Raw genomic sequence first — 19,115 nt, forward strand, 5'->3', positions numbered from 1 at the left:
TTGGAGCAAGTGGATGGGTTAAATAAGGGTTTTTTTTTTTTTTTTTGATTGCAAGAAAGCAAGCTTATATAGCTGGTGCTATATAAGCTTGCTTTCTTCTTTGCTAATGCTAATGCTAATGTATAATAAGAGATAAATAATTACAAAATTGATAAAATGATTACATAAAAATAATTAAATAAATAAAAAATATATATATATTGTTATTCCTAGCGATGGAGAAGCTGGAAGTATGGTAGTTTCGCCACTGCCCTAAATATTTTTACCGTACTAACTACGGCACGATCTGATATTGCTGCCCTTCGACCGTCAGAAAAACAATGCTGCTTCTGTATAGTCACCTCTTACGTTCGGGCGACTGTTGCCACAGCAACATGTGTATTTTTGTGGTCCTCACAGATTCAATCGTGCAATATATCTTTAGTGACCAGATATGGCGAATGCGGGCACAAATCAGTTAACAGAGACTAGACCACGCCCACATCATGTTATTTAATGATTGCCAAACTATTCCACATAAATTAAAGTTCTTTTATTTTCTCTAATTTAAATAAAGGATGGTTATAAATTTGCATTTATTTCAACGCTAAAGTATAATATGAATTGCACATAACTTAATAAACAATTTTTGCTTCCTTGTTTTCCATGATGATCCCCTCTGAAGTAAAATATTTACACCTGTAGTGCAATACTTGTACGTTTAGAGGAACTGTCTAAGTTTTCAACAAAATTGATTGATACTTTATGACTACATGTATGAGACGATTAGTTGATCTGAAGTTTTTTCCAACTAATGGATTTCCATAAAATCTGTAACTTTCATTACTTCAAAAATATTTTAGGATTTTTTACTCTTTTTTTGGGGGGAGGGGGAGTGGGAAGAACTGCCGACTACTCTCCCTCTCTTCCGTTTGTCACGGTTTGTGATACCATTCATCAAAATATTTCTGCTAGAAACGGAATGAGCAAGAAGTTTATGTGAGAAACGTATTGGCCAGAAAAAAAAAAAAAAAGATATAAATTGCTTTAACATTCAGCCAATACACATTCCGTGATGTCCATATGTGAACGTTAGGATTTCGAACTACAGCATCTTTAAAACAGAAATTGAAGCATACGCCGAAAACTATTAATTTCATAGTTGTAGTCATCAATACCTGATATTATTCTTTGCATTCTGTTATTTGGTAATAAAATAAGCTCCATGTTTCCAATTGAAGGAGAGAGGAATTTACATTCTTAGAGAAGGAACTAAGCCTGCGCACTAGAAGAGAGTGCGGATAATTGGTTTTGTGGTTTTTAGACGGCAATAAATAATAAATATATTGTGATTGTAAATCGTAACCATTTTTGACTTTGCAGTTTTCTGATATATTAATCACGTTGAATTTGGAATGAGCGATAAGATTTATGATACTTAATAAAAGACACTGTACAGATCATAGTACTATTGACCATTTTGTTTAGAGTAGAGACAGCCTCTTCCGCGGGGACTGTTTATATTATATCTTTCGTTTATCGTGCGATTGGATGCAATTTTATAGTGTTTTTTTTTTTTTTTAAGTTAATACGGGATGATGGTCACGGCTTGCAGTTTCATATTCCAGAGGTATCAAAATTATTATTTCGTAATTAAATAAAATTTAACTGGTGTGATACCTGTGCAATGAGAGATCAAAATGTGTTCTCCACATTTATAGCATCAAGTATGCTCTGGAGTACGTTCCTGTAGCCAAAGAAAACAATTTTGTGGAACAGAAAACATTGATTTTGTAGTGCAGTAATCAAGGGACTGATGATGGATCGTCTTGCGTCTCCCACTGGTTACAGTTTAGCACATACAATTGTATTGTGCTTATTGCCCGAAGTTTTACGCTTTGTCGCAACCACCAGTAATCTCCGTAAGTATTTCATATAAATATCAAATTATTCATTTCCAATCTCAGTAGACAAGGTAACTTACCAAGTGTAAATTATTGCCAAGAATTTCACTTGAATTTAATGTGACTGAATAGGCAGTTTTTTTTTCATTTTTGTGATTTGGAAAATGTGGTTAGTGCAGAACAGCGGTTGCCAGACCTTGAGAAAAGAATACGAGAAAATCATCTACCGTCCAAACCGACTTTGAAAGTCGCAAGGCCGGTGCCAGTTGTTTGTGTGTGTACGTACTGAGGCTAGTGGCGGTTCAAGGAGGAAGCGATCGGTTTGTTCGCCCTCCCTAGAGCCTGAGCGAATTGTAACAAATACTGTGAGTTTTATTTTTATGAAATTAAGTTGTATGGGTAAACTATGTATAAGTATAGTGCGAAAGCATCAATAATGCTATAGGACTGAATATGCAGTTTTCGCAATAACACAAAATTATAGTTGTAGTAGTAGTAGTGGCACTTGATGCAAGAAAGCAAGTGTAGGAGCTTATGCAGCATCAGCCAAAAAAAAAAAAAAAAAAAATCACACCATACCCTCCAAATGCCTGTCCAGTTCCTCCTTAAATTTATTTAACCTATCAACTTCCACAACGACAGATGGAAGTTTGTTCCAGCAATTAACCACCCGCTGGCTAAAGGCAAATTTCCGCACATCTATTCTACATCTATCCTTTCTTAATTTGAACTTATGTCCCCGTAGGTTCGTATTCTGAACAAGTGGGAGGATCCCATCAGAATTCAGCGTGCTCAACCCATTCAAGGCCTTATAGACCTCAATCAGATCACCGCGCAGGTGCCTATTCTCCAGCCACTGCAATTTGCAGAACTTAAGCCTCTCTTGGTAAGAGGATCCCTTCATTCCCCTCACCAATCGTGTTGCTCTTCTCTGTACACGCTCAAGCAAATCTACATCCTTCCTAAAATGAGGCCTCCAGACCTGTACGCAGTACTCAAGGCGTGGCCTGACCATTGCCTTATACAGAGGGACAATCACCTCCTTTTCCCTGCTAGCAAAATTCCTATATATCATTGACAAAACCCCATGACCTGCCCTAGCAGCCTGTCTACATTGCTCAGAAAACTTCATATCTGACTGCACAATTACTCCCAGGTCTTTTTCATTTTCTACCACCTTAAGTGTAGTACCACACAGTTGGTACATTTCTCTGGGGTTACTTCTACCCATATGCAGTACTTTGCATTTGTCAAGGTTAAACTTCAGTTGCCACTTCTTAGCCCATCTGCCCAAATTATCTAGATCCTGTTGCAGTAGCACACTGCCATTACTATCATTAACAACCCTGCCAACCTTCGTGTCATCTGCAAACTTCGACATTAAGCCTGATATACCTTCATCAATATCATTGATAAATATACAAAACAACAGTGGACCCAACACCGAACCCTGTGGGACTCCACTAATAACATTAGTCCACGAAGAGCAGCACCCATTGATTACCACCCTCTGTCTTCTCCCACTTAACCATCCTTTTATCCATTGTAGCAACTTACCCTTAATACCATTCTGCTCCAATTTGTACAGTAGTCTTCCATGCGCAACAGTGTCAAAAGCTTTCCTGAAATCCAAGTATATGATATCAAAATTATTTTTTGCATCCAGTTCCTTTGTGACCACATCATAATAACCAATCAAATTTGTCAGACAAGACTTTCCCTTAACAAACCCATGCTGTGTCTGAATTATTGCTGCAGTCTTGTCTAGATGATCCTGCAATGCATCTTTGTATGGGTAACTATTCCTTGTACTGTATATTATATAACGGCTGGTTGAAGATTTAAGATACAATTCAATTAAAATTCGACTTAATTTTCAATAACCCCAGGAGCTCGCATCTGGTGAGTATGGGCATGGCAGACCCATGGTCCTGAGCTGGATATCATCAGTCTTCTCTTTCTTGGTGATTCCTTTCTACTTCTCTCTCTCTCTCCCTCTCTGCGTTAACTAATAAATATCAAATAAATCTCTCTCAGGGGTAACTCAGAAATTTTTTTTTTGGCTGGTGCAGCAAAAGCCTCTGGCTTCCTTGCACCATATGGCTAATAATAATTACGGCCATATAACATATATAATAATATAACTATATATATATATATATATATATATATATATATATATATATATATATATATATATATATAAAATTTATAAATTTATCCCCCCCCAGATCTACCCTGCCCAGGTCTATATAATTCAAGATTATTTCATTCATAAAGTTCAAACAGCAAATGCCATCAGAATTAAAATATTCTGACTTAGAAGTTATTTTAGAGAGAGTGGGATCTCTATAAACTTGGGGCTCAATGGGGCTACGCTGTGACACCACCATCATGCTGGCCCCGGGTAATATGTTGAGTTTCACCAAGATGGATACTGGTTGCTGAATCTATTAGTCATATACCATTCAAATCTACATCCTTCAGTTTAGAATAATTAGGTTCGAATTTCAGAGATGAAATCTTAGACCTACTAAATATAATTAGCATTTAGCATTAGCATTAGTAGAGGCATTTGATGCAAGAAAGCAAGCTTATGCAGCATCAGCCAAAAAAATAAATAAATAAAAAACAACCACTTCCACTTCACCCCTCTGTTTGTTCAAAATACCTGTCCAGCTGAGCCTTAAACTTATTTAGGCTGTCAACTTCCACGACAAGGGATGGAAGTCTATTCCACCAACCAACTTCCCGCTGGCTAAAGGCAAATTTCCTCACATCTATCCTACATCTGTCTTTTCTCAATTTGAATTTATGCCCTCTCAGGTGATTATTCTGAGCAAGAGGAAGAATCCCATCAGCATTGAGCATGCTCAAACCACTCAAGGCTTTATACACCTCTATCAGATCACCTCGCCGGTGCCTAGTCTCCAGACACTGTAATTTGCAAAACTTAAGCCTTTCTTTGTAAGAGCACCCCTTTGTTCCATTCACTAATCTTGTTGCCCTTCTCTGTACTCGTTCCAGCAGCTCTACATCCTTCCTGAAATGAGGCCTCCAGACCTGTATACAGTACTCTAGGTGTGGCCTGACCATTGCCTTATACAAGGGAATAATCACCTCCTTATCTCTGCTAGAAAAATTCCTATATATCATTGACAATATAGGAATACGCCATGAGCTACTCTTGCAGCCCGTCTGCACTGCTCAGAGAACTTCATATCTGCCTGCACAACCACCCCCAGGTCCCTTTCATTCTCTACCACTGTCAGTGTAGTACCACAGAGTTGATACGTTGTTAATGCTAATAAAGAGGGTAGGTTTTTTGTGGCTCTCCCTGGTGTTAATTTATTTTGCACACATGACGAATTATTTGTCGAATACAAGCAGATTTTTGCACTGATTTATGTAAGGGTTAACTAAAATAAATAAAATAAAAAATGAATTATATGTTGTTGGCTTGGCACAAATATAAATGATCCAATCCAACCATTAGGCAACTCAGAAACACCTTAAGATTTGCAGAGTTGGGAAATGGGTATCCACATTGATATAGTATTAGTATTAATAGTGACAAATGATGCAAGAAAGCAAGCTTATATAACATCAGCCAAAAAAAAAAAGAAAAATTCCCATTTCACCAATCCATCCCCTCCAATAGTTTATCTATTCTTGAATTTATTCAAACCCTCCACTTCCACAACAACAGATAGAAGCCTATTCCAGCAATCAGCCACCTGATGGCTGAAGGCACACCTCTGCAACCATCCTACCTCAACCCAAACCCCTGTCCTCCCCGAAGTGCACAATCTGAGTAAGAGGAAGAATCCCATTAGCTCCAAGCCATTCAAATTTTCAAACACCTCAATCAGACCACCTTGCAGGTGCGAAGTCTTCATATGCTGCAGCTTGCAGAACTGAAGCCCTTCCCAACAAGAGCACCCCACTTGTCCCAAAAGCTTCATATCCCCCCCACAAATGAGGCCTCCAGACCTGTACTCAATATTTGGCCCGACCACTGCCTTATTACAACGGGACGATAGCCTTCATATCCTTGCCGCCAAACCCACTACATACGACTGGCAAAACCCCATGAGCTGCCCTGGCAACCATCTGCATCGCTCAGAAAACTCCACATCAGACTGCACAACAACAACCCACAGATTTCTCTATATCCTCCGTTACCCTGATTGCAGCACCACACTTTAAGAACAAATGGATAAGAAGTTAGGAAAAGCATATAACATGATTTACAAACAGAGTAAATTTATATACATAAATTATATTTCCACAGGTAAAACATCTGTGGTAATATAATTTATGTATATAAATTTACTTTATTTGGAAATTTTCTCATATCCAGCCAGTTTCTAAAAAGGAAGACAAATCTCTCTCATCCAATTATCATCTCATTGCATTTCTACTTTTTCTAAAGTAATGGAAAAATCTATTAGCCACCAACTCTTAAGCTATCTGGAAATCTTCCATCTGATCAATGATCATCAGTGTTGATCCACTGGCTTATGTTACCCCTCTATAGACAAATTCATTGGAAAAGTTTGGTGAAACTCAAGCAGTTGCTCTTGAAATTTCAAAGGCTTTTTATTGTTTTTGGCATAATGGTCTTCTAAATAAGCTTCCATCTTATGGTTTGCCAACTATTTTTTTGTAATTGGGTGTTTGTTCTCTCTCTGATTGCTCACTGCAGGTGATAGTAGATGGCAAAGATAACTTAGTTGATTTCATTCCTTCTAAAACTCAGTCCTGTCATATCTCCCAAAAGGATTCTTCTTTGATGTCACTCTGATTTCTAGACAAGGTCACATTTCTCTATTGGGAATTACCTTAACTTCTAAGCTCTCTCTTGGCATTAGCAGGTCACAGATATTGCTTCCTCTACATCTAAAAATCCGAGTTTTCTTTTGTTGTTGGTGTTATTTTTCTTCCAAACAGCTGTTCACTCTATACAAATTGCAAATCCATCCTACCAGAATATTGTTCCCATATATGGGGTGATGCCCTCAAAACCTCTCTCAGGCTTCTTGATTCCATTCAAAAGAGGGTAGTTAGACTAATTTATGATCCAACAAAGTCTCTCTACTCTGTCTCATAGATGTTCTAGTTCTGCTGCATGCCTTTTCTGTAGGTACTTCAGTTGGCTTCAATAGAAGCCAATTCTTCTGAATTGGCTTCTATAATTCCCACTCTCTCTCTCTCTTCCAAAGCAGTCTGAACATGTGCTGCAACCAGTCAACATCCTTTTACAGTAACTTCAAACTCACAAAGCCAACTTTTATCCTTCCTCATTTATTCTGTCAACTTCTGCTGTCTGGAACAACCTCCCTTCATATGTATTTCCTGAAAATTATAATCTACAGAAATTAAAGTCTAATGTCAACAAGTATTGTTCCACCAATCAACCACCCACGGCCTAAAGGCATATTTCTGTACATCTATCCTACAATTGTCTTTCCTCAAATTGAATTTATGTCCTCTCAAGTGCGTACTCTGAGAAAGAGGAAGAATGCCATCAGCTTTGAGCTTGCTGAAACCATTCAAGGCCTTATATACCTCAATCAGATCACCTCACAGTTGCCTAGTCTCTAGACTAATGGTTTTCAACCTTTTTTTTTAATAATGGCACTCCTGAGTAATTTATTTTATTTTGTGGTACCCCTACTCAATTTTCTGTCTCTTAGATCCGATTCGCTCTCTGTATATTATACAATATTAAAAAATTATGTTATATGATAGTTATTATAATCATATAACTATAAACAAAATTATAATTCATAAAAATCAAATTATATATATTTATATAATTTATTCTTTATATAGAGGTACTAAATAAACATCACCACAAAATTAAAATGATACCGTACAATGGACACCCTACACCTTTTTATATTGGAATAAATATATAAATAAAAAAAAAGTTTAAGTAACTTAAACCCAAATTACATGGCACCCCTGGAATGTTGTTGCGGCACCTTAAGGTGCTGTGGCACTGCGGTTGAAAACCACTGTTCTGGATGCTGCAATTTGCAGAACTTAAACCTTTCTTGATAAAAGCAACCTTTTGTGTTCCCCTCACTTGCCATTCTCTGTACTTGTTCTAGCAGCTCTATATATCCTTCCTAAAATGAGGCCTCCAAACCTCTATGCAGTACTCAAGGTGTGGCTTGACCATTGCCTTATACAAGGGGGACTATCACCTCCTTATCCCTGCTAGCAGAATTCCTGTAAATCACTGACAAGATCCCATGAGCTGCTCTGGCAGCCTGTGTTGGTACTGTTCAGAAAACTTATATCTGAGTGCACAATTACCCCTAAGTCTTTTTCATTCTCCACTACCCTGAGTGTAGTACCACACTACATTACTCTGGGGCTACTGCTACTCATATGCAGTACTTTGCATTTGTCAATGTTAAACTTCAGTTGCCACCTCTCAGTCCATCTGCCCAACTTTTCTAGATCCTGTTACAGTTAGTCCCCCAACTTACGTAATTTCAGACTTATATAATTTTTTTTTTATGTACATACTAACTGACTGATATTTCTGTTCACTGACTTTTTTTTTTGGATTGTAAAATTTAAAACAGTAAAAAGAAAAAAAAAGGCAATAAATAACAACGAACACAGCACACACAAATTGTACAAGTGAGATGTCGAGTGACAAATTTACAAAGCTTAAAAAATAAAAATGAAGAGAAGATTCTGAAAATTTATTTATGTTTTTTATATGATTGAAGATTTGATGGAAGGGGAAACATATTTCAGCATAACATAATAACCCACAGAATTTCAGCTATTGGTATTATTGCAAATGCAATTAGATCGAGTTTACATAATTTCAGACCATTTATAATAGTTTTTATTATAGAATGGCACTAACAGATAAGCTCAATAAACCGAAAAATGCAAATTGTTTTTGTTTTATGGTATTGACCTCCAGAAATGTGCTTTAGTAAAATGTGACCTCGCTTGAGGTGACAATAGTGTTTCCACCTTAACCCTGTGAAGTTCTTTAGAGAAAATTTCATTTTGACTGTTATCATGGTGCTGACTAATAAGTGACAGCGGTATTAGTAAATCTACCAAGAAAAGGAAAGCAATCAATTTGGGTCAGAAAATTAAAACAATAAGAATGTATGGAAATGGTCAAACATCAACAAGTATCACGCAGAATTTAGCTTTGTCAGTGTCAACAGGGAACCCAATAATAAAGGACAAAGACAGAATACACGAAGCGATCGGCACCAATGAAGTCATCTATAATAACCAATGCAACTATAATAACCTAGAACAGGACTAATAAGTGAGATGGAAAAGTTACTTATTGTGTGGATGGAACACCAGATCCAAAAACACATCCGTTAAGCCTCTGCCTCATCAAAGCTAAGGCTCATGTTATTTTTGAGGCTCTTAAGAAGAAGAGCGATGATATTGAAACCACCTTTGTTACGAGTCGTGGTTGGTTCGATAGGTTCTGTAAAAGAAGTGGATATCATAATGTTGCCATACGTGGTGAAGCAGCAAGTACAGATGCCGAAAAGTTCAAGGACAGATTGGATGAGATTATAAGAAGTGGTGGTTATTTGCTGCAACGAATATTTAATGTGGATGAGACTAGCCTTTTTTTTGATTGACAAGAAATCCCTTCCTATACACTTCAGGGCTGACTGAAAGGCCTGGGTGACATAACTGTGTTCAAAGAATGATTTCTAAATGTGTTTGTCCCTGAAGTTGAAAAATATTGCTTACAAATGTCAGTGCCTTATAAGATATTAGTGCTCTTTGACAACGCTCCCGGTCATCCTAAATATCTAGAGGATCTGCACAACATCAAGGTGGTATACTTCCCTCCAAATACAACGGATTTGATTTAACCAATGGATCAGGGAGTTATCCAGGCAGTCAAAGCTTATTACATACGGACAACATTTTCTGATGCTGTAAATGTAACAGAGCAACAGAAGATGGATCTGCAGCAGTTTTGGAAGATGTTTAACATGATGGGATACGCAACATTTCAAGAGCCTGGAATGATGTGATAACAACTTGTACGAGCGGAGTTTGGAAAAAACTTCTAAAATATTCTGAGCTTAACAATGAAGGCTTCAAGAAAGATGAGCTGATGTTTTCTGTTACCAAAGAAATTGTAAACTTATCTCAGGAATTGCAGCTGGTCGTGGACAAATGAGGTGAAGATTTAGCAATAGAAGACCTAGCCCAGTTGAACGTGCAAAGAGTTGAGGAGCAAGGGAAAGCTGAATTTGTTGAGGAATCAAAGCAACCCAAGAAACAGTTTAAATTGAAGGAAATGGCAGAAGAGTTTTGTAAAATTCAGGACAGTCTCTCTGTGTTTGATGAAATGGATGAAAACACCAAACGTTTCTCGAAAATAGAAAGAAAAGTTCAAGATAGTGTATTGCGAAATTTATGAAGAGGAAAAAAAAAAAAAGCATAAGAAACAGATGAATATCGAAGAGTTCATGTTATGTCTTACCTCCCCTGACCTCTACTCAGCCTACAACACCCTGTGATTAATGTATCTTATTAATGCTTCAGGTACGTTTTAAGTTACCTTCAGTTCATCACCTGACTTTGATTCATTGTGTGGTTTAGACAAATTTTTTTAAGTGTGTACACTTTGGTTTTGATTCCCTTAGTAGCCCTTATAAAGCTTACATGGTGTGCGAAATATATATCAGTTTTTACAGTACAATAATATGCTTTTTTTCTTCCTTTTATGTTTTCTTTTCTTATGTGCCACTCCGACTACTTGACCGCTGTCCCCAGATAAAGTTTTTAATCGTTATGGTATATAACTTTTTCTTCATTCTTCTGAGGATATTATGTGGTTTCTGTAATTTTGGCATATCAGGCATATAGTATCAATATTTTATTAGTCATTCCGGAGTTATGTAAAACTCAACTTACGTAAGAAGTCCTGGAACTATCTTTTACGTATGTTGGAGTCTTACTGTACTGTCATTACTGCTATTAACAACCTTGCCTGCAGTAGTGTATTGTCATTAGCAACCCTGCCTGCAGTAGTGTATTGTCATTAGCAATCCTGCCAACCTTCGTATTGTCTGTAAACTTAGACATTAACCCTGATATACCTTCATCAATATCATTGATAAATACACAAAACAACAATGGGCCCAACACCGAACCCTGGGGGACTCCACTAATAACATTAGTTCTCGAGGAGCGGTATCCATTGATTACCACTCTCTGTCTTCTCCCGCTCTACCATCCTTTTATCCATAGCAGCTATTTAGACTTAATGCCATAAATACTGCTCCAATTTGTTTAGCAGTCTTCCATGTGCAACCGCATAAAAAGCTTTCCTGAAATCCAAGTATATGATATCAAAATTTTTTTTTTTTTGCATCCAGTTCCTTTGTGACCACATCATAGTAGCCAATCAAATTGGTCAGACAAGACTTTCCCTTAACAAACCCATGCTGTATCTGAACTATAATTGCAGTCTTGTCTAGATGATCCTGCAATGCTTCTTTAACCAGTGACTTCATTATTTTTCTCTGAGCAGAAGTTAAACTAACAGGTCTGTAATTACTCGTGCCAACCTTTGATCCTCCAGTAACTGGGGAACAAAGAGGAGCGGAGGTCCTCAGTTCCTAGGAGGCTCTTATAATTATGGCTAAGGTCAGACAAGCCTTACACCCTTTGCTGCCTCCTTTAATATAACTGGATAGATCCCATCCGCCTCAGGTGCCCTCCTTATGTTCAACAGTTTCTCTTGCACTTTGCTCACAATTATTACAAAATCATTTAGCTTCCTGTTAGAGTTTGATAAACTTTTGGCCTCCACTTCATTACAGATTTTCTCATGTTTGAATGTAGATGCAAAATACAGGTTGTCAGCTACCTGAGAAGGATCATCAATTTGATATCGAACCAACCATATCAAGTGGACCAATCTGATTCGTCCCCTTCCTTCTTGAGTTTGCATAAGTAAGGAAGTCTTTGTTATTTTTCTTATTATTATTATTAGCCATATGATGCAAGGAAGCCTGAGGCTTATGCTGCACCAGGCAAAAAAAATTTTCTGAATTACCCAGAGAGAGAGAGAGAGAGAGAGAGAGAGAGAGAGGAATCACCAAGAAAGAGAAGAATGATGATATCCAGCTCAGGACCCTGGGTATGCCAAGCCCATACTCACCACATATGAGCCCCCTGGGGGTATTTGCATCCTTTGCCAAAGATTTCTTGTAATCTGCCTTCACTTGCCTAAACTGCTTTGTGACTTGATTACAATCTAGCTTATATCTATCATAGGCTTCTGTGTTGCCTGATAATTTGTATGCATTCCATGCATTTTTCTGTGCATGGAATGCATACAAATGTGTAATTTTTGTGCCACTTCCCATATTTTCCAGCAGGGTTTCATTTAGCCTGTTTTCATTTTTATGTTCTTATTTAACTTTGTCTTGAATATTATATGTTCTTTGATGTTTGATCATGTCTTTTATTGAAAGCATGCTTTAATATAATTTTATTGTCTGAAGTATTCCTTGACTGGCATGGTACATCGGTAAACTGTGCTGTTTGAAGATAATACAGCACTCAAATATCAGTGGCGGCTTGTGATTCTGATGTTTGTGGGTGCTGCACCTTAAAGTTACATTAAATTGCCTTAGTTATAAGACATGTAGACATACACAGTAATAATAATGAACAAGTTAAAAGTACTACAAAACATTAACTAGAAATTTACCATTAACAGACTTGAAATTTTATTTAAAAACAAAATCCATTCTTCGGTTTTTATTTGTTGAAAATAGATTAACAACTTTTTCATTCAAGTTTGGTGCACTGTTAGCATTAGTAGAGGCATATGATGCAAGAAAGCAAGCTTATTCAGCATCAGCCAAAAAAAAAAAAAAAAAAACATCACTCCCATTTCACCCCTCCGTTCGCTCGAAATACCTGTCCAGTTGAGCCTTAAATTTGTTTAGGCTATCAACTTCAACAACAAGTGATGGAAGTCGGTTCCACCAACCAACCACCCGCTGGCCAAAGGCAAATTTCCGCACATCTATCTGACATCCATCCTTCCTCAATTTGAATTTATGCCCTCTGAGCTGATTATTCTGAGCAAGATGAAGAATCCCATTGGCATTGAGCATGCTCAAACCATTCAAAGCCTTATACACCTCTATCAGATCACCTCGCCGGTGCCTAGTCTCCAAACTCTGTAATTTGTTTTTCCAAGCTTTTCTCTATTGACAGCATTGCTTGATCATTTAGCCTTTCCTGATTCATAGTGCTCCTTAAAAATGTTTTTATTCTTTTTAATGTCGAATGGCAACATTCGGGCTCTGAAGTAGTCATCGGAATGGTCAAAAGAACTTTTATGAGTTTTGTAAGTTCACCAAGAACAGTTCAGCTAGATTATTTTCTGAGATAAATTTTAGCAAGTAAGTTAATTTGTAATAATTGTGTAGATCATGTCTGCTATAGAAAACTTGTAATTCCATAAGAAGTTTTTCTCTTTCAATCATGGGATATGCCTCAGTAGTCTCCCGTACCTCTTCCATGGGCATTTTCGTACGGAAAATAACAAAGTTCTTTTTGTTAAACAATTTAGCAGCAAATAATTGCTTTGTAAAAGAATATTTCTCACCTATGTCAACACTTATATAGTCGCGTACTTCCTTCGCTTCAATCACGAGTGTTTTTGAAGGATTTTCACAGTACAGTACATTGAATTCCTGATTTTTAGAATGGCATTCTTAAAGTTTCCTGTATATTCATGTATTTTAACTGCTTCAATTTTTTGGGATTGCATTAACGTGGAATAACTTCCACGTGAGGCATTATCTGATAGAAAAGTTCTAACCAGAACTTGAATTTTTCATTACTGAAGATGTGAAAAATTTTAGTTGCTTCTGAAATTGTCTTATCTGCATTTGCTGTCGCTTGTAGTTCCTCCATGCACTTTTTTAAGGATTCAGAATTTTCATAAACACTGTTCACAGTGCGTGTATTGAAGTTCCATCTTGTAGGGGAAGGTCAGGCAACACGGCTGTCCATATGCTTTCCGAGAACAGAGACGCTGTAGTGATCTCAAGAAAAATGTTGGTATCGACATGAGGTACGAAAAGAATATTCTTGAATCTTGGGTACTACTTGCTGCATTTCTCACCATCAGATTCAGTTGGTGTGCATAGCAGTGAATAAAATGTGCATTTTTGCACACTTCTTTTAGTTTACCCTGAACTCCCCCTTTCTTGCCTTTCATCACACTTGCGCCATCAAATGTTTGAGCAACCAATTTTTAAGTATTTCCTTTGAGGATTATGTCTAACTGATCTAGAATGCACTCCGATATTTTGTCTGCTGTTTGGTTTTCTTGAGTGAAAAAAACCCCAAAAATGCTCAAAAATGTCTCCATTCAGTTCGTAACAGAACAGTTACCATTTGTATATGTTCTGAAACATCTGTTGTGTCATCAGCCATGACAGCTATGAATGAAGCTTCTTTAATTTCTCTTTTTATTTTGTCCTGGCATATTTGGAGCAAACAGTCAAGAATATCATTCTGATTAGTTATAGTTAAAGAGGCCTGTGCACTCTGGATTCATTATGGTGAGTTATTACGTAGCACAGAGCGAAAACGGCCTGCGTAGCTGAGTGGTCAGAAGCAAGAGTGTAGTAGCATACGCTCTGAGTAAACCGGGGGTTCAAGCCCCTGATTGCTAAATACAGTCGAACTGCCAACCTACACTGGACCAGCGTGGCAGATTATGGTCCATTTCCCTCAGCATGAATTGTTGAGGAGGCTTCCATCCTGCAGTGGGTTGATAATGGCTGCAGTTTACCTTTTTTTTTTTTTTTTTACAGAGCGAAACGGAAGACAGAATAAATAAATGACAAGTTTAATATTAAATTGTAAAACATAATTATGGTAACCTTCATCAGTCAAACTGACAGTTTAGGAATGTAGAACATAAGGGCGTGTAGTGCCAGACATGTATAGTGAACTGTGTGATGTAATAGTTAACTGTTTGATGTTGAAACCTGTGGTTGTGACGTATGCAAACCTTGCCAACACTTGTCACTCATGAGAATGGTTGCTTCAGTAATAGGGTGGACACGACATCTAGCACCTCCATAGCCAGGTGGGAAGGAGCAGCAGTGTGTAGCACACGCTTCTTGATTAGACTGGGGTTCGAGCCCGTCACCACCAAATACAGAAGATGCGGAAAGGTCAGAGAATGACCACTGCATATCCCGGAGCAATATGGCCTTAGTTGCTAATGCTCCTAAAAACCAAATAACAAACAGACACGACATCCACTGCTTCTGTTGACTGAAGTATTAGAGCATGTGATGTGCAACGACTCCAACCAGGTACGGCACCGGTAATGGGAGGACCAATCAGCAACCACGACATCGTGGTGTGGGTCAATGTTGTGTTGGGTTGACCAGAAGTGCTCGGCAATGGCCAAGTGTTCTATGTTCGCTAAGTGGATGGTTCTTTCGTGTTCTGAAAGATGTTTGCCAAGCCGTCTCCCAGTTTCTCCGATGTAGCAGCTAGTGCAGCCATGGCAAGAAATGCAGTAGACTAGTCCACTTTGTAGTAAGGTGGGAACTGATGTTTTAACCTTAGAGATGAGCGATGGCAATTTCCTGCCTGGGAGCTGTATGCACTTTATCCCATGTGATTTCAGGACTCTAGAAACCTGCTGTAATAGGTAGTATGGGATAAATGTGCTTGCAGTGGAGTCATTACCTTGAATGTTCCTGTTGGTCGCTACATGGTCATATGTCTGCAGGTCACACCTGTCAAGGGTACTGGTGGGATAGCCACACCTCGCAAGATCTGCCTTAACCTTAGCGATCTTGGTGTGCCTCTCATCCACAGAACTAGAGTGGGTCCAGGCACGGGTTAACAAGGTCCGTGCAGTGCCAAGAAGATGGCTGCGCATGTGCGCTGCGCTGACCGATAGTTGGTAAATTGGTCAGAACACATTGGTTTGCAGTAGACAGTTCTTCAAGTGCTTGCCCTTACGTCGGAGTATGTGTCTAAGTATGGTAGGGTATTGTCTGACTCTAGTTCGATGAATTTTATGAAAGGCAACAGAGAATTGAGGTGGTCTAAGAGCCTATCGCCTGAATCTCTGGGGATAACTACAAACACATCATCCATGTAGCAACACCAAAAGGCCATGGGATCTGGTACATTCGTAAATGCATGACTCTCCGATTCTTCCATCACGATGTTTGCTGTGATTGAACTAACTGGGGAACCCATGGCTGTGCCGTGCACCTGTTGGTAAATGGAGTTGTTGAACATAATTGTGCCACCAGTTAAGCACTGTCTGAGGGCAGTGGAGATATCATCTAGTGTTAGTTTGGTCTTGCTGCCAAGGGTCTGATTGCTATCCAAGAGTTTCTTGGCACATGTGATGGCAAGTTTGACTGGGATGGAGGTGAAAAGGGACACTACATCAAATGATGCCATGATTTGCTCTTCTGAGATTGATAGTGTTCGGTTCCATTCTATAAATTCACCACTGTTGGAAATGGTGTTGGCGGTCTTGCCTACTAGGGGAGAAAGGAGCCCCGAGACAAACTTTGCCAACTCATAACTCGGTGAGCCACAACAGGAGACAATGGGTCTTAACGGTATACCTTCTTTGTGGACTTTCGGTAGCCCATAGAATTGTGAAATCTGGCAGCCGGAGGTAACTACTTGTGGATTCTGTTATTTTCTCCTTCTTAAATGAATTGTTGACGAGGATATTTACTTTCGACTCCCATCGTTCCAAGGCTTTGATCAGAGGAACAGTTAAGGGCTGGTAGACAGAAGTGTCCTGTAGGAGCAACAGGGCTTTCGTCTCGTAATCTGTACGATTCAATACGATTGTTCATCGAGCAGTCGTATTGAATCATACAGATTACGAGATTGCACAAATTAAAAGTCAGACAATACCCTACCATACTTAGACACCCTTGTCCAATGTGAGAGCATACACTTGAAGACAACTGTCTACCACAAACCAATGTGTGCCAATTTACCAACTATCGGTCAACACATGCACGCAGCCATCTTCTTGGCACGGACCTTGTTAACCTATACCTTGCTATCCCACCAGTCAAGAACATTCAAGGTAATGACTCCACTGCGAGTGCCTTTATCCCATACTACCCAAACCTATCACAGCAGGTTTCTAGGATCCTGAAATCACATGGGATAAAGTGCGTATAGCTCCCGGGTAGGAAATTGCGATCCCTCATCTCTAGGGTGAAAACATCAATTCCCACCTTACTGCAAAGTGGACTAGTCTACTGCATTTCTTGCCGTGACTGCACTAGCTGCTACATCGGAGAAACTGGGAGCTGGCTTGGCAAACGTCTTTCAGAACACTAAAGAGCCATCTGCTTAGTGGACATAGAACACTTGGCCATTGCCAAGCACTTCTGGTCAACCTGACACGACATTGACCTGCATCATAATGTCGTGGTTGTCAATCGGTCCCACCATTACCAGCGCCGCACCTGGTTGGAATAGTTGTATATCATGTGCTCTAATACTTCAGTCAACAGAAGTAGTGGATGTCGTGTTTACCCTGTTATTGAAGCAACCATTCTCATGAGTGACAAACGTTGGCAACGTTCGTATATGTCACAACCACAGGCTTCAACATCAAACAGTTCACTATTACATTACATCATGCAGTTCACTATACATGACTGGCACTACATGCCCTTATGTTCTATGTTCCTAAACTGTCAGTTTGACTGATGAAGGTTACCATAATAACTGAAAGCTATTTGTACTGTATGTATTTAATATATGTATTTTACAATTTAATATTAAACTTGTCATTTATTTATTCTGTCTTCTGTTTTGCTCTGTGCTACGTAATAACTCACCATTCTGAATAGTTTTTGAAATGCCTTTAAATGCTGCATTACTTTCTAAATGATTCTTTTAATTGGAATCTAATGTACAGGCGAAATTTATCAATCCTCTGAATACTCCTGGATTTTTAGAATCATATTTTTCGCCATGTCCACTTAAAGGAATTTCAAACTGTCCACAAAATTTAATGCAGTCTATTATTTTAGGTAATACCTCACGATTCTTGCTAACCTTTTTGTTATGTTTGCAGATCAAAAGTCTGTAGGCCTCACTGAGCTGTTCTTTAATATTTACGCTTCCTAAAAGAGATAGTGAAATCGCATTATAAATATGTTTCTTCGAACTCTCATGTTTTAGAGTTTTTTCTTTCATTCTGTTTGTTTGTAAAGTCACTTTTTGTCCACGTTAAGTCCCCTCCGAGCAGTAAACATGGAAAATAAAACAAGCATTTTTAACTTCACAACCAGAAAGCCAACTTTTCCTTTTGTACCATTCAGTTTTAAAACTGCGAATATATTTCTTATTATTACTTATTCTCTGCTGAGAAATTTGAATCTTTGGTGTGGGGTGGCCTTTTTTAATCGTATTTCTTTCTTTGAGAGAATTGTGAAAAACTAAGTTGTTGAAATTTATTCACTGTCATGTGATTTACTTCATGGAGCAGCATGGAGACCATGATTGAATAAAATTTCACAAAATCGTGTGTCTTAGAAATAATGTTTTACTTACACATCACCTCATAATATAACTTCAACTTACCAAGTTCAAGCTCAATTCGCAATTAAGCTGTAATAACATATTTACACTGTTGAATGTTGAGTATTGATTTAACACTAATATTATTTAGTTACTTAATGGGAATTCACTTAATGGGAATTGCTATTGAGGCAGTGTTAGGTGGGTCGGAAAACTGCTAGCTTTGGAGGAGACAAAGACGAATAGATTAACAGTAGCCACTGGCAGAGGTGAAAGAGCACTGCTTCTATTGGAATGAGCAGAAGCCTGAAAAACAAGATGCAGGATATTTCAGACTGCTGGAAGTCATTGCGGTACAAGTAAACACATGGGTTGTGTTAGGGTAGCTAAGAATAGAAATAGGTGCATGTATACTTGCGTGTACACCAATGCTAGGAGTTTAGCATTAGTAGAGGCATTTGATGCAAGAAAGCAAGCTTATGCAGCATCAGCCAAAAAAAAACCACTTCCACTTTACCCCTCTGTTCGTTCAAAATACCTGTCCAGCTGAGCCTTAAACTTATTTAGGCTATCAACTTCCACGACAAGGGATGGAAGTCTGTTCCACCAACCAATCACCCGCTGGCTAAA

General features: G+C 38.4%; 1 protein-coding gene across 1 annotated transcript in view; it reads left to right on the forward strand.

Annotated features, from left to right (window-relative positions):
• Nucleotides 1–1,694: 1,694 nt before the first annotated feature.
• The window catches only part of LOC150083610 (uncharacterized), a 90,103-nt gene continuing 72,682 nt past the window's right edge, over nucleotides 1,695–19,115 (forward strand). The window contains exon 1 of the mRNA XM_090378540.1: nucleotides 1,695–1,901. Coding sequence (XP_090234666.1) covers nucleotides 1,796–1,901 — 106 coding nt within the window. The 5' untranslated portion in view covers nucleotides 1,695–1,795. The remainder of the gene's footprint in view (nucleotides 1,902–19,115) is intronic.

The sequence above is a fragment of the Mastigoproctus giganteus genome, chromosome 7, assembly GCF_048544385.1.
Source record: "Mastigoproctus giganteus isolate SK-2022 chromosome 7, ASM4854438v1, whole genome shotgun sequence".
Lineage (NCBI taxonomy): Eukaryota > Metazoa > Arthropoda > Arachnida > Uropygi > Thelyphonidae > Mastigoproctus > Mastigoproctus giganteus.